Source organism: Periplaneta americana, chromosome 3 (genome assembly GCF_040183065.1).
Source record: "Periplaneta americana isolate PAMFEO1 chromosome 3, P.americana_PAMFEO1_priV1, whole genome shotgun sequence".
In the NCBI taxonomy this organism is placed as follows: Eukaryota; Metazoa; Arthropoda; class Insecta; order Blattodea; family Blattidae; genus Periplaneta; species Periplaneta americana.
In genome coordinates this window covers 41,900,063-41,916,558 of record NC_091119.1, presented here as the reverse complement: position 1 = coordinate 41,916,558, position 16,496 = coordinate 41,900,063, and the positions used below count along the sequence as shown (strand labels likewise).

The 16,496-nt window shown below is 37.1% G+C and overlaps 1 protein-coding gene across 2 annotated transcripts in view; it reads left to right on the top strand.

The window, feature by feature from the left end:
- Positions 1-16,496, top strand: part of Cbp53E (Calbindin 53E) — an 886,322-nt gene that overhangs the window by 417,385 nt on the left and 452,441 nt on the right. For both annotated transcript variants that reach the window (XM_069820369.1, XM_069820368.1), the window contains exon 2: positions 1,716-1,929. In XM_069820369.1, the coding sequence (XP_069676470.1) occupies positions 1,755-1,929 (175 nt within the window). In that variant the 5' untranslated portion in view covers positions 1,716-1,754. The remainder of the gene's footprint in view (positions 1-1,715; positions 1,930-16,496) is intronic.

Below are 16,496 nucleotides of genomic sequence, written 5' to 3'. Positions count from 1 at the left end.
TCTAGAGAATGTTATTACAAACCTTGACACTTACACAGTATGATTTGCTGCTCGAGCTGCCGTACTGTACAACTTCTATATAAATATATATTCCACGAGTGTCAAAAGGAAACTGTTGTGCTAAATACCGAAAAAAAAACCCGCAAATAATTGAGTGATTTGCGGAAAGAGAAAATGTGACTCATCTCGCAACAGAGTACGAGATTGGTGTTACAGCTGTGCGCGATTTAATAAAAATCAATAATAAAGTGTATACAGTAAAGTATGTAAATCTACAACACGAGACTTGTGTTATTCCAATGTTTCCGCTGACAGCCATTACAAGGAATTTCCTTGCCCCTTAAAAACCCGTCGTTTACAACCAGACTTGAATGAGTCAACTTTTGATTCACTACTTAGCGTGTTAAAAACAAGAACACGGAGAAAATTAAGAAATGCAAGTATTATCCACTTAATTTATGAAAATATTTTACGGTACGGATTATCCGATTTTTTCGCTTAACCGTTCAGTCCATTCCCTTCATTACCACGGATAATAGAGGTTCTGTTGTACAATGAAATGAAAGGCAAGAATAGTATTCTACATTTTACAAATATAACCTACAATTAACACGAAGCCTCGTGAAAATATTTGGAAAAATGTTGTAACTTTAGTACAAACCAATAATGTAATTTTATTCTCACAATAATAATTCCTTTCTGCAATTTAATTTAAACACTCCCGTCAACAATGGGATTTCCACTCCACACAGCAACACAGTATTCGTTGTTGCACTCCACAGACGACAATGATAATTCACTTGGATTATTGTGAACAACAATGTACTCCTAATCTCAACTCATGTTCACAAAGCACTATTTACAAAACAAAACTGTCAGTTCTCAGTTCACAGTTCGTTTGCCTTGGCTAGTTCTTCTAGCTCAGTCACTCAAGTTCACAGTGTCTCGAACCCAACACCTTCAGAGACAGTCCACTGAACTTCGAACTCAGGTCCCCCTAACTGCGGTTCACTGCACTCGAACTCGGGACTTCCGGCGACAGTCCACTGGCCAGGACGCTCACACAGCTGCGGACACACTCAAGTCGAACTCCGGTCTTGAAGCTGGCTTCACTGCTACACAAGACTGGCTTGCTGTCCAAATCTAGCAACGACTGCAACTAACTGCTCAGCTCACTTGCGTCTCCAATTTATAACTAGACCATAGTTTCGGGAAAATACGATGCTGGAAATTTCTACAGATGTCCAGAAGATGGCGCCTCTCGACTTCTCTGGATTTCTTCCCTCAGTCGCAGTCGCATTACTTCCCCCTCTCTGCCTTCGTCACGTCCGCGCCGGCTCCTCGCGCCCCCCTCTCCTGCCGGACGCGCACGAAGTTCCCCGAAGCGCCGAGAGTATTCGGCCTGCCGTCACAATATCTTTGTTCGTTTCTTTCTTTTATATCTAGCTTATTTTGCATTGTTAAAAAAACACATGTATTACACATGCTACGTTTGGATATAAATATAAATATAAATATAAATATAAATATAAATGCATATATATATCTTGTGAATCAAAATACAGTGAACGAACTGCCGTGCTATAAAGTTTTGGTTTTAACATAGTTTTAATTGTAGTATAGTCTTTGTTCCCTTAACAACTGAACATTTGTTCTGAATTTATTAACATCGTAGTATTGGTAATCCATAATTTTTATGTTTTTTTTTTTTCTAGGTGAACTAAGTGCGCGAAAGATCTTCCTGTGAAGTCACAATGTCTTCTGCGACGTCAGCGTCTGAGGCAGCAGCAGCGGCGGCTCGTGCCAAGAAGTTGAACCTGGAGAAGGCCAGCAACTTCATGAGACAATATCGCGACCCGCAGAGCAGAGAACTGAAGAAGCTATCTGCCAACCAGTTCATGGAGGTCTGGAGCCACTACGACAAGGACGGTCAGTGCAGCTATTGCATGTTACACAGTCGTAGATAGATCAACCCCACTACTTAACAGGTGTTATCCGCCACAACTCAAATGCAGTGCCGTGATTGGCTGCATTTTTAATTTCACGTAAAATTTCTGAAATATAGCTTTTATTTATTAAAGGAAGTATCAAATGTTTGTGATAATATAACCGAAGAAATTTTCAGTGAAATATTCTAAAGCGACATCATTTTATTTTACTAACATTCCTAATATTAACCTGGCTATACTTTTGTATTAACGGTTGAGAACCGGAAACACCGTTTGCTACCCCTTTCATGACTGGAGTTCCATGACACTGGCGTAATATACAAACAAATCACTTTACTAGGTATAGGTCAGAAGGAAAGTAGTTCATCCATTTACGTAAACTAGGAAATACTGCGCTTTTAAGTTTGATAATTTTCATTAGTTTTTTGTTAATCAAAATACAGTACTGTATTAACAATGAGTGTTTTTACTCACGAACTGAGCTGTCCATGCGGACGTATTCATTATGCAGTGTATATTATACTGTCTACAGCACATTAGTGTACAATATATAAACAAATCACTTTACTAGGTATAGGTCAGAAGGAAAGTAGTTCATCCATTTACGTAAACTAGGAAATACTGCGCTTTTAAGTTTGATAATTTTTATTAGTTTTTTGTTAATCAAAATACAGTACTGTATTAACAATGAGTGTTTTTACTCACGAACCGAGCCGTCCATGCGGACGTATTCATTATGCAGTGTATATTATACTGTCTACAGCACATTAGTGTACAATATAGAGAATGAAGTTAAATTGAAAAATAATCATAATATTGGATATTAAAACACAATTTTGAAAATGGTGGCTGTTCATTTACTGGCATAACATTTACAGATAATTACTTATATCCGAATTAATGTATGTTTTACTTTAGAAGGTGCAGTAATCTGAAGTTCGTTAATGTAATGGGCTACAGCCCTTAAAGAGCCTTGGCCTCCCTTTCAGGGAACAATAGGCATACACTTGGAGGGATTACCTCGACCTGGGGTCAACACAAATACGAGCCTCCGCCTAATACAATACATGACATCGCATTGACTACAGACAAACATCTATGCTCTAAGCGGGATTGGAACCCATGACTGTAGTCTTCCCGCTGCTGTTAAAGCTGCACCCTTTAACTCCCTGTCGGCACTGTGAAGTTAGTTTAGCCTACGCAATTCGGTTTGAACTAGTACCCTGCATGACTAATTCATGAAGCAGTGAAGAATTACCATACAAACGTCGTACATGATCACATTAGTTTAGATAACACATCCGCAATAATTCAGATTTTAGATTACTAGCTACTGCTACCATTGCTACTATTACTACTTGTATTCTTTCCACTATCATTACCATTACAAACACTAATACAATTGCTATCATCACTATGTTACTGTCACTACTGCTACTGTTAATACCGCTACTACTGGTACTACTTCTGTTACTGACAATACTACCTACTACTGCTACTACCACCACAACTTTTATTACCAGTACTGTTACTACCACAATAACCATTACTATTACTGTTTATCACCAGGATGCGAATTAACGGGAGGGTTGTGGGGAATTTTTCCCCTTTTGGAAAGTTATCCCCCTCTCATAAATTCATATTAACTTCCCTGCCGGAGATAACTTCTATCCCCCTCACAAAATATAATTGTTTTAATACGCGTATACTTTATAAAGTAGGCTATAAGGTAAGAAAAGAACATAATATTGATGTATTATCATCACTGGCGAGCTGACAACAATCAATGACTTAGGAATTACACATCTTATCTTAAGCTGCTTATGGATGTAATTATTATTATGATCAAGATGCAAGAGAAGCAACTCAGTGCGACCAAGCGTTGAGCCGTATCGAATGAAAATAATAATAATGTTATGTATGGTATTCTCTATCTAGGAATATATCTCCTTCATCAGAAATCTTAATTTACACCCTGACTATCACTACTAATATTGTTATTATTACTATTATGCTACTACCACTGTCATAAGTAATACTACTCCTACTACCACTACAAGCACAGCTGCTAATATTACCATCACTACTAATACTACGTATTATAACTACCACTTCTACTAATGCTAATATTACTGTTACCAGTAATAATGTGTTCATGATACAGGGACATCACTTTATTTTTACCAACATTTTTAACATTAACCTGGCTATACTCGGAAACACTGTTGCCCCCTTCCATTACAGGAGTTTGATGTTACTAGTGCAATATGTAAACAAATCATTTTACTAGGTATAGGAGGAGAGAAAAGTGTATCCATTTATGTTGTAGGTAAATACGATATTACGATTTTCAGTTTGATCATCACTTTTACGGAATTTATCAAAATACACACATTTTTTTTCAAAAACTCAACTTTTCAGACGGCTATGTTCGTTATGTAATGTCTACTTTATTTAGCATATTAATTATTGATGTTATCATACAATATAGAGAGTGCATTTAAATTGAGGGGGTCATAAGTAAAGGGCTGTAAGTGCACTTAAGTTACTTTTGAGAAAATGGGGTTTAAATATTTAAGCTTTCGTAAAATCGGTGAAATTTTTTATTTAAATTTTAATGTGTGATGCGATTAAAATATCCCTTTGCCACTAAAATTTTAGATACTTTTGCTTACACTGGATGCACTTAACTCATGTTATTACAAATGTCACTAGCATTCCTTTGCTTCTAGCCACTTCAATTCAAAAAAAAGCTTATCTGAATTTTTAAACAAGCTGCTGAAAATGGTTGCCGTTCATTACAATGCAGACTTCAATTCAGTACGCATATTATTAAAACCATTTTGAAGCATATTCTCTGAAATTGAATTTATCGTTTCTTGAATATAATTTTTAGTACGATATTATTAATATAGGTTCTTTCTTCTATAGAAAACGCAATCATATTTATGAAACACACTATACACTGCAGTGTTTTCTTCACTGCTTGAAGACTTCGAATGCAACAGCGGCCGTAAGTTTGTGTGTCTGACGGGAGCAAGGACATTAGTGAAGGGGTGAGAGTGAATACATTCAGAAATGCAGGTACAATAAAAATGCAAGTAAAAATAAAATGATGTCCCTGTATCATAATCATTGTACCAGCCATTAGACAAATACCAGTAAATACTATGTTACTACCACTGCTACCAATACTGACACTACCAGTATTGCTACTAGCGTAATAAATATATATAATAAATAATAATCCGTGACGCTAGAACCCATGAAGGGCCCAGACTACCAGCCGGCTGCTGGCCTCATGTCCACATGCCGAAGAAGAGGTGAATGATCATCCAACCAGAATGGAGGTATCGTGTGGTTAGCACGATTATCTCCCCAACCGTCATAGCTGGCTTTCGCAACCAGATTTTGCTACCTATAGTAGCTTCCCAAGTGCATCACGATGCTGGGTGGGCACCGGTCCCATACACTGGCCGAAATTTCATGAGAAAATTTCTTTCCCCATGAGGACTCGAACCAGCACGCATTCCGTAACGCGAGTTCTAGGCAGGATGCCTTAGACTACGACACCACAGCGTAATAAATATACGAGTAAATATAAATTTCATGCCTACTAACTTGTAAGAAGAAATAAAAATCGCTTCTTTGCCAGCACTGGGGATTGTCAGGGAATGAAAAGGGTTAGTCACAGTATAGGTATTCATACAGTAAGGAAACTTCGCCATTTTTTCTGCCAGACAGACATGCGCGCATACAGCTAGCGATCCAAGCGGCAAATAACTACCACTAATGAGAAACTCAGCTGCTTACATTTTATGGTGATGATAGGAGCGAAAGATTTATTAGAAGAATGAGGGCTTCGAAGGGACCGTATTGTTCAGGCTTTAAATTGCAGCAGCAACAAAGTACGAAATCCAGAATTGCATTTTCTCACTTTCTTCCAAGATCCAAAGAAAACTCTGTATATATTTTACCGTAGGGCTACTCGATTACGTTTGGCATGTGTTCTTGTGATTAAGCTTCGGAGTTTTAAGTTTTTTTCCGTTTAATTGTTAAGTTAAATTCTGTTGTAATGATTTAAGATGGATTATGAATATTCGGCGAGAGAATTTGCTAAAATAAAATACAATTTTTTAGTGCAAATTACCATCTATGCACGAACGCTTCGAGAACAGCTAGTTTATGAATTTAAATAAGAACTTATTAATTAAAGCTGATATAATCAATGTAGAGATATTAATTTTTGGTCCTATAAAATATATCTGTTATGGTAACAATGATTATTAGAGGAGAAAAATTCGCTCCGGCGCCGGGAATCGAACCCCAGATCCTTGGTTCTACGTACCAAGTGCTCTAACCACTGAGCTACGTCGAAGTTCAATCCACAGCTCAGGATCGAATTTCTCTCCTCTAGTGTTTTTTTTTCGATCCGGTACTGTGGATTGAACTTCGGCGTAGCTCAGTGGTTAGAGTACTTGGTAAGTAGAATCAAGGACCCGGGTTCAAACACCGGCGCCAGAGCAAATTTTTCTCCTTTAATAATAATTCATATAACCGAGCAAGATGGCTCAGATGGTAACGTTTGATACTCGCATTCGGGAAGTCCTAGGTTCGAAATCCGTAGCCGACTAATCTTAGTAGGTTTTATCATGGTTTCCCTCAGTCACTGAGCCAAATATCGGATTTGAAATTTACGTACCATGCTTTAATCACCAATATCATACATATTAAAAAACATCCAAATCAGTTAGGTACATGAACACAAGCGATGTATAATACACAATAGAAACAGAATCTCAACCATACCTAATGGGCTATTGATACACCCAAAGATCCTACACACGCGATATGACAATTATGTTAAAACTTGTATAAATCAATGCTTAAAAGAAGAACTAAACTGCTGTACCGACGGTATATTCTAATTTTTTCTACTTAACATCGGAAACGAGATCTTTTCTATCACTGCACTCTGTACTATATTTACATTCCCTGTTTGGAGCGTTTAATACGAAGCTTTTATGAGTTCTTAGAAATCCTGCACTTTTGCTTGTCTGAAGTTCAAAAGCTTACAGTTGTAGAAAAGTGTGAATTACTTTTTGTCATTTATCGGTATTATCACATTATAGGTATTTACTAGAGACGAACAAAACTAACTGCCGCTCTCGCTCGCTGTGTTCGTTGCATTTGTCTTTCGAATCTCGTCCCATCATTCTCTTGCGCTTCGAGTCTTGCTCATCATTCTCGAAATAGCATTTGGTCGGCGTGCAAAGATTTCGTAACTTTGAATAACATACAGTACAACATTGAAATAAATAGTATTATAAATGTTTAAATGAGACAAAAAGACAAAACAGAATAGTATCTTAGTTATCAAAATGTTCTGGTTCTTTTATATGATATTACCTATTGTTATATAAATAGAAAACAATTCTCAAATAAATTTGCATTTCTAAGAAACATAAAACATAACGTTAATAGATTTATACTTGAGATTGCACACTTGATCTCAAACATACTTACTTACTTACAAATGGCTTTTAAGGAACCCGAAGGTTCATTGCCGCCCTCACATAAGCCCGCCATCGGTCTCTATCCTGAGCAAGATTAATCCAGTCTCTATCATCATACCCCACCTCCCTCAAATCCATTTAAATATTATCCTCCCATCTACGTCTCGGCCTCCCTAAAGGTCTTTTTCCCTCCGGTCTCCCAACTAACACTCTATATGCATTTCTGGATTCGCCCATACGTGCTACATGCCCTGCCCATCTCAAACGTCTGGATTTAATGTTCCTAATTATGTCAGGTGAAGAATACAATGCGTGCAGTTCTGTGTTGTGTAACTTTCTCCATTCTCCTGTAACTTCATCCCGCTTAGCCCCAAATATTTTCCTAAGCACCTTATTCTCAAACACCCTGAACCTATGTTCCTCTCTCAGAGTGAGAGTCCAAGTTTCACAACCATACAGAAGAACCGGTAATATAACTGTTTTATAAATTCTAACTTTCAGATTTTTGGACAGCAGACTGGATGATAAGAGCTTCTCAACCGAATAATAACACGCATTTCCCATATTTATTCTGCGTTTCATTTCCTCCCGAGTGTCATTTATATTTGTTACTGTTGCTCCAAGATATTTGAATTTTTCCACCTCTTCGAAGGATAAATCTCCAATTTTTATATTTCCATTTCGTACAATATTCTGGTCACGAGACATAATCATATACTTTGTCTTTTCGGGATTTACTTCCAAACTGATCGCTCTACTTGCTTCAAATAAAATTTCCGTGTTTTCCCTAATCGTTTGTGTATTTTCTCCTAATATATTCACGTCATCCGCATAGACAAGAAGCTGATGTAACCCGTTCAATTCCAAACCCTGCCTGTTATCCTGAACTTTCCTAATGGCATATTCTAGCGCGAAGTTAAAAAGTAAAGGTGATAGTGCATCTCCCTGCTTTAGCCCGCAGTGAATTGGAAAAGCATCATATAGAAACTGACCTATACGGACTCTGCTGTATGTTTCACTGAGACACATTTTAATTAATCGAACTAGTTTGTTGGGAATACCAAATTCAATAAGAATATCATATAATACTTCCCTCTTAACCGAGTCATATGCCTTTTTGAAATCTATGAATAACTGATGTACTCTACCCTTATACTCCCATTTTTTCTCCATTATCTGTCGAATACAAAAAATCTGATCAATAGTCGATCTATTACGCCGAAAACCGCACTGATGATCCCCAATAATTTCATCTACGTACGGAGTTAATCTTCTCAAAAGAATATTGGACAAAATTTTGTACGACGTCAACAAAAGTGATATTCCTCGAAAGTTACCACAGTTGGTTTTGTCCCCCTTTTTAAAAATAGGTACAATTATGGACTCCTTCCATTGTTCTGGTACAATTTCCTTTTCCCAAATAGCAAGTACAAGTTTATAAATTTCGCTATATAATGCGCTTCCCCCCTCTTGTATTAATTCTGCTGGAATTTGATCGATACCTGGAGACTTGTACTTTTTCAGATTTTCTATCGCAATTTCGACTTCTGAAAGCGTGGGTTCGGGTATAAATGGCTCAGCAGTTTGTATTTCAATTTCGTCCCGATCATTTCTATTTGGCCTATGTACATTTAGTAGTTGCGCAAAATAGTTTTTCCATCTGTTTAGGATTGATGGAGAGTCTGCAAGCAAGTCACCATTCTCATCCTTGATCACGTTTACCCTTGGCTGATATCCGTTCTTAAATTCCTTTATACCCTTATATAAATCTCGAATGTTTTTATTCTTACTACTTGTTTCTACCTCATTCAGTTTTTCCTTCAAGTAACCTCTCTTTTTATTCCTAAGTGTACGACTTGCTTCCCGTCTTTCATTGAAATAATTATCTCTCTTCTCCTCAACTGGATCCTGTAAGAATTTCAATTTTGCCTGTTTCCTTCTTTCTACTACCATGCAACAATCTTCATCAAACCACGGTTTCTTTTTCTTAGTTTCATAATAACCTATGCTCTGCTCAGCTGCAATTTTGATACTATCTCTGATATTTTCCCACACGCTATTAACATCTAATTCTTTCTCAACTTCGTCGGAACTTTCTAAAGTGGCAAACCTATTCGAAATTTCGACCTGATAATTTTGCTTAGCTTCCTCGTCCTTTAATTTCAAAATATTGAATTTAGTAATATTAACTTGTTGCTCTACTCGCTTGGCTACTGATAATCTTTCTCTTAATTCTCCAATCACCAAATAATGGTCAGAATTACAGTCTGCACCCCTGAAAGTTCGAATATCTACTATACTAGTATGTCTCCGTTTATCTATCAAGATGTGATCTATTTGGTTGTGTGTCAATCCATCTGGAGAAGTCCAAGTATATTTATGTATATCCTTATGGGGGAATGTTGTACTTTTGACAATTAAATTTTTCGATGTGGCAAAGTTGACTAATCTAACTCCATTGTCACTACTAATTGCGTGTAGGCTCTCTTTTCCAATAGTTGGTCTAAAAATATCCTCCCGTCCTACTTTAGCATTGAAATCCCCCAATAAAATTTTCATGTGATATCTAGGGAACTGATCAAAAGTATGTTCCAATTCCTCATAGAAGCTATTCTTTATATGGTCGTCTTTCTCTTCTGTAGGGGCGTGAGCATTTATAACTATGATGTCGCACCATCTACCCTTAAGTACTAAATATGATAACCTGTCACTGATAAATTCGACCTTTTTTACTGCTGATTTTATTCTTTTATGAACAAAGAATCCTGTTCCTAATTGGTGATTATTGTTTCCTTCCCCATAATACAACAAGTAATCTCCTATTTGTGATATGCCATTCCCATCTAACCTAACCTCTTGTACTCCCACGAAGTCTATTCTATATCTAGCTAGTTCTTTAGCTACTAATGTTACCCCTCCTGTTCTATAAAGACTAGTTACGTTCCAAGTGACAAATCTCAAAACCTTATTCCTTTGCTGTGGTCGTGCCAGAGAATCAGTCCTATTCCGAGGCTTATTATAGGGATACGTAACAAGCTGTTTTTTACGGTGATGGGTTGTTAGCCCTTCGCCCAACCCCCAAGCTGGAGGACCACCCCTTATCAGCTGCCCACGACTGCTTATTCAATATATTCGCAGCTACCCTCCATATCTTGATCTCAAACATATGAAAAGAAAATTCCTAGCCTTTTAATAAGGGCCTAGTAATTAAATAAAGACTGGGGAACGGATTTTTATACACTGAAAGGTAGAGATGACGTTTCAAATAGGCTACTTGATTGTTTATACATATAATGTTGCCAAAGTAGATAAAAGTTCAGTCAGGTATAAACAACTGTAGCGATTCAAGGCTGCTTGACGTTCGGGACTTCGGGAGTGATCAATCTCGGCGTTTCGAAACACTCACAAGCAGTCTTTACGTCAACGACGCGACGTATAGAACATTGTCATGCGGGTTTTCGGCTTTGCGGGCGCTGTTACTCTTGCGATGAAAGGGTAATGGAACGGAGTCATTGTGAAAGCTTGTACAAGAAGATTGAAGCTTTCAGTTGCGTGGCTAGTCAAAAGAACTTTGTAGTGTATCAGAGTGCGTGTATCTTGCTATAATTATTTTCTGAAATTTCTCGTATATCTGAATAAACTCCATTCTTTTATGAGCAAAACTTTATCATTATTTTTCTATAAATTTAATTCTTAACAAAGTTACAGAACGTTCACATTTTTCTAAGTTTCGAAAAATTAAGTTCTTTTATGAATAAAATGTATTATTATTTTTCCACAAATCTGCTTCCTGACGTAGTTACAGGACGTTGAACTCTTTCCTTATTCATGGGAAACACATATACTGGGTGTTCATTTGAAAGTGTGCCATGACGTCATTGTTGATGAGTCAGCGATTTGAAGCGAGTTTCAGCTTTTATGTCAGAGAAGTTGCCTATTAATCAAGGCGTTGAATCTGATCTTGAGAACGTGTACGGTATAACTTGAACGTCGTACGGTCTGTACGGTCTATGTGCTACCATAACCTCTTTCGAACTGTGTTTTGCTCGGCCAAGTCGTACACAGGGTATTTGTTATCATCGGTTGCGTACGGCAACATTCCACAATACAAATCAAATGCTCCGTGTCCATGTTGACTGTCGAAGTTAATGTCAACAAGTACGTAAGTAATCGTCTTAACCCTCTTAGTAGGAAAAAACTCACCTCAGTACATGTTTCGAAACAGTTCACATTCCTGCCACTACCGGCGTTACCGTAAGTATCGGTAAGTACTCTTCTGAATTAACGCCGTACTTGCTAGGCAACTTCTCTGGCAGATAAGTAGTACATCTCTGTGGGAGTGTAGGAAGATTGAATTTTCTAGGCTCACCGACTAGCCACGTGACGGCATGCAGCGAGCCATGACACACTTTGAACTGAACACCCAGTAGTGCTCAAGGTAGGAAAATTAAATTATAATTCTAAAAGCACGAATCTAAACGTGAATGGTTGACTCGACTGGCAGCCAAGTATTTACGTTACAAGTAATTTACATAATTGCCCCAGTTTATAACAGTTTGGAATCGCTTTGTGGGTATGTACGGTACCTTAAGTCTCTGTGTCATTAGTGTGGTAACAGTATAACTTGGTAACTGACTTCTAGCGTCACGTGAATCTAAATAAGGGCACGAGCTGCATAATACCTTTGCCACAAACTGAAGGGTCACAGCATCCCTTGTCTACAACACTCCCTCACCCCCTAGCTATAATAAACTTGTGGTTGTCTGCAAGCCTGCTGTGCCAGATGGGCGGCCTCCCTCCAGGCGCAGTGCCAAACACAAGCGATACCAAACATGCAGATGTCATCTGGCTTGAATGCGTTCTGAAATAATGCAACTTTATCTCTCTCTCCTCGTGGTATGAACGTCACTTGCAAACTTCCCCGGAGTAAAAGCTAACCTTGTGGAACAAGTCGACTGAACGGATGAATAATGAAGATGAAGTTATTCCAGGGGCCCAGAACAACTTAATTGTAACCATGGCAACCATCCTCCGCATGTTGCTGGTAATTAACAGACGACTGTGTTATTTTGTTTCTGTCTGAAGTATGAACTGTGCTTAAGAGGTACTCTTTAATGTGAAACTGATATTTTTTTATTGTCTGTTCTTCGTCTGAAGCTGGAAGGGCTAGTTACGTTACATGTTATTACGATACTTTTCAATTCTGACAGAAAAAAATTGTCAGAGGAACCTTGGTCCCGAAATTACAGTTTGAACAACGTTATGTAACGTATTTCTATTTATGTAATTTGGACTGGTAATGGAAATTACGGCAAAACGGCTGAACGGATTTTAATAAATGACCCATCATTTTGAAGCTTGGAACCCAAAGTTTTTCAGAAAAATACTAGTTTTCAGTGAAATGTCAATTTTCCTGCATCATTTTCCTATTTTCCAAAATCCATCTTTCGTCAGTTTCGAGAACTAATTAATTGCATTTCAGAATAAAACAAAACACACACTACAATAGACTATTACATGAAGGCCATGACCTGCAGGATTGCTGACATATTTAGAGTTGAAATACAATTGGTTATTAAAAACTTCAAGACTTACTAAAAATAATTTACAGATCTGATTTTGCGGTGTGTAATTTTCTGAGTACAGATGTCGATTGGATATTAAAATCTACAAAACTTGAGGTGGTTTGATGACATTATTACCGTTAGAAATGAAATATTATAGTCAATACCATGATGTGACTATTTTTCATTAATTATACATATTAATGCTATATTGATGTTATGAAAGTGAAACGTTTTGGGATTATGTAAGTAGATGTAGAGAATATCTTAAATTAGATCTTCTTTTCTATAATTTACTGAGTGGCGGCTATATAGTATATAACTGCAAAACTTACGTAAGATAATAATATTGTTATTAAAAATCAAATGTTTGTACAGTTATTAATCAAGTGGGGTTGGGTTTTTTCCATATAATTAGTGGTGGTGTGATGTAGATATTTATACGCGTCATTCTCTTCAGTATTGGCTCGAGAGAGCGCAAAAATTACAGTTCCTAAGGAAAGACCAAAAAAATATTACTTACTGATAAAATAAGAAGCCTACAAAATTATGTAGTCTCCCGTTCATTTCAGCAAGATCTCTTAACAGGAAAAAATGATTTTACCCTCTATATTGCAAGCTCTACATGCAGCACCTACACCAAGATGCTAGGTCTATTGTTCGAAAGTATAGCAAACCTGACTTTTCTTTTAATTTTCATCTACAATCCACAATGACCTGAAATAGCTATTGCTTTACTCCCACATATGAAACCAACTGATCGTCCTGACATTGTTACTTGCGTTTTCGCGCTGAAACTCAGAAACTGAACGTGGATAGGTTCAAGAAAAAGTATTTGGCATAAAAAATCCATTCAGAGGGAGTATGTTTCATTATTACGGAAGCAAATAACTTTCAAAATATCTGGTATTCTTCACTTACTTACTTACTGGCTTTTAAGGAACCCGGAGGTTCATTGCGGCCCTCACATAAGCCCGCCATCGGTTCCTATCCTTAGCAAAATTAATCCAGTCTCTACCATCATATCCCACCTCCCTCAGATCCATTTTAATATTATCTTCCCACCTACGTCTCGGCCTCCCCAAAGGTCTTTTTCCCTCCGGCCTCCCAACTAACACTCCATATGCATTTCTGGGTTCGCACATACGTACTATATGCCCTGCCTATCTCAAACGTATGGATTTTATGTTCCTAATTATGTCAGGCGAAGAATACAATGCGTGCAGCTCTGCGTTGTGTAACTTTCTCCATTCTCCTGTAATTTCATCCCTCTTAGCCCCAAATATTTTCCTAAGAACTTTATTCTCAAACACCCTTAATCTCTGTTCCTATCTCAAAGCGAGAGTCCAAGTTTCACAGAACAACCGGTAATATAACTGTTTTATAAATTCTAACTTTCAGATTTTTTGACAGAAGACTAGATGACAAAAGCTTCTCAACCGAATAATAACACGCATTTCCCATATTTATTCTGCGTTTAATTTCCTCCCGAGTGTCATTTATGTTTGTTACTTTTGCTCCAAGATATTTGAATTTTTCCACCTCTTCGAAAGATAAATCTCCAATTTTTATAGTCCCATTTCGTACAATATTCTGGTCACGAGATATAATCATATACTTAGTCTTTTCGGGATTTACTTCCAACCCTATCGCTTTACTTGCTTCAACTAGAATTTCCGCATTTTCCCTAATCGTTTGTGGATTTTCTCCTAGCATATTCACGTCATCCGCATAGACAAGAAGTTGATGTAACCCATTCAACTCCAAACCCTCTCTGTTATCCTGAACTTCCCTAATGGCATATTCTGGAGAGAAGTTAAAAAGTAAAGGTGATAGTGCATCTCCCTGCTTTAGTCCGCAGTGAATTGGAAAAGCATCAGATAGAAACTGGCCTATATGGACACTGCTGTAAGTTTCACTAAGACACATTTTAATTAATCGAACTAGTTTCTTGGGAATACCAAATTCAATAAGAATATTATATTAAACTTCTGTCTTAACCGAGTCATACGCCTTTTTGAAATCCTTTTTCCTTTGCTGTGGTCGTGCCGGAGAATCAGTCCCATTCCGAGTTTTACTGTTAGGTTTCGTAACAAGCTGTTATCCTTCTTCTGGTATCCTTCATTAAAAATAAATCTGAAAAATTTTTATTTGAATGTCTAATAAACTTAGTTTGCAGCATTTGCTGCACAAGCCACTAGTATGTATATAAATCGTAAGTGTAATTAATTATGGTGGATGATTCCTTCAGTAAAGAGCAACAAAAAATCCAATACCATTTTGCTATGTTTTGAATAGTTTTCCAGAAAAAGTCCATTTTAAAATACATGAATTATGAGAGCTTGCAACGCTGCAATCAGCAGGGAATACACATTAAGTTGTGTTGCTCTGAACAATCTCTTCATCTGGTTTGTTGAAGGTCATTGCCACATACAATGTTTTTAAACTCGTAGGAAAAAATAAAGATGGTACACTGTTTAATTTTTGTGTTTAAACTGTGTTAGAGAACGGAGAATGAACAATGTTCATTGCACGTTAAACAAAATCTTGGAAAATTTAAAATAAACTACACAATCTAAATTTAATTAAATGTTCGGAGAACACAGACAGAAAGACACACTTATTTCAACTAAATTGAAAAGATTAAGAAATAGTTCTGCACTCCCATTTCAATTGAATATTCTAGAGGTCGTAAACAATAATTATTATGTATACAGAGTCAGCAAAAAAAAGTATACACTCTTTTCAGACTGTATCGGGAATGTTATAGTATGGTCTTTCGCTCAACAGATGTCGGTACTGTATTCATTCATTCATTCATTCATTCATTCATTCATTCATTCATTCATTCATTCATTCATTCATTCATTCATTCATTCATTCATTCATTCATTCATTCATTTTATTCCATAGATCTTACATGAGCAATGAAGCTTTAAGATGTGGAACATATCAACATTTTACAATATTACAATTACAATTTTTACAAATTTTTATAGTTTTACAATTTAGTAATTTTCTACAATTTTTACAATGTTGTACAATTTTTTTACATTTTGGCGAGATGTAGTGAGATGAAATGAGGTCCGAGGATTCGCCAAAATATTACCCGGCATTTGCCTTTTCGGTGGGGGAAACCTCGGAAAAACCCAACCAGGTAATCAAATCAAAGGGGTTGATGCCAAGGACTCGCCATAGACCATCCGGCTTCAGTCCCACGGCTGGGGAAAACCTCCGAAGAAACCAAAGTCCAAAGGGGGATCCAACCCAAGCCCGAACGCAGCTCCGGATCAGCAGCCCAGCGAGTCTGTCGACTGAGCTACATCGATGGCTCTACTAAAAGTATACAATACATAGCCAATCAGATTATTAAATTTACAAACGCAAACAATCATTCATCAGTTGAGCTATATTATAATACAAAACAATTTAATTAAATTTAAGGCATAAACAATTCAACCAGTTGT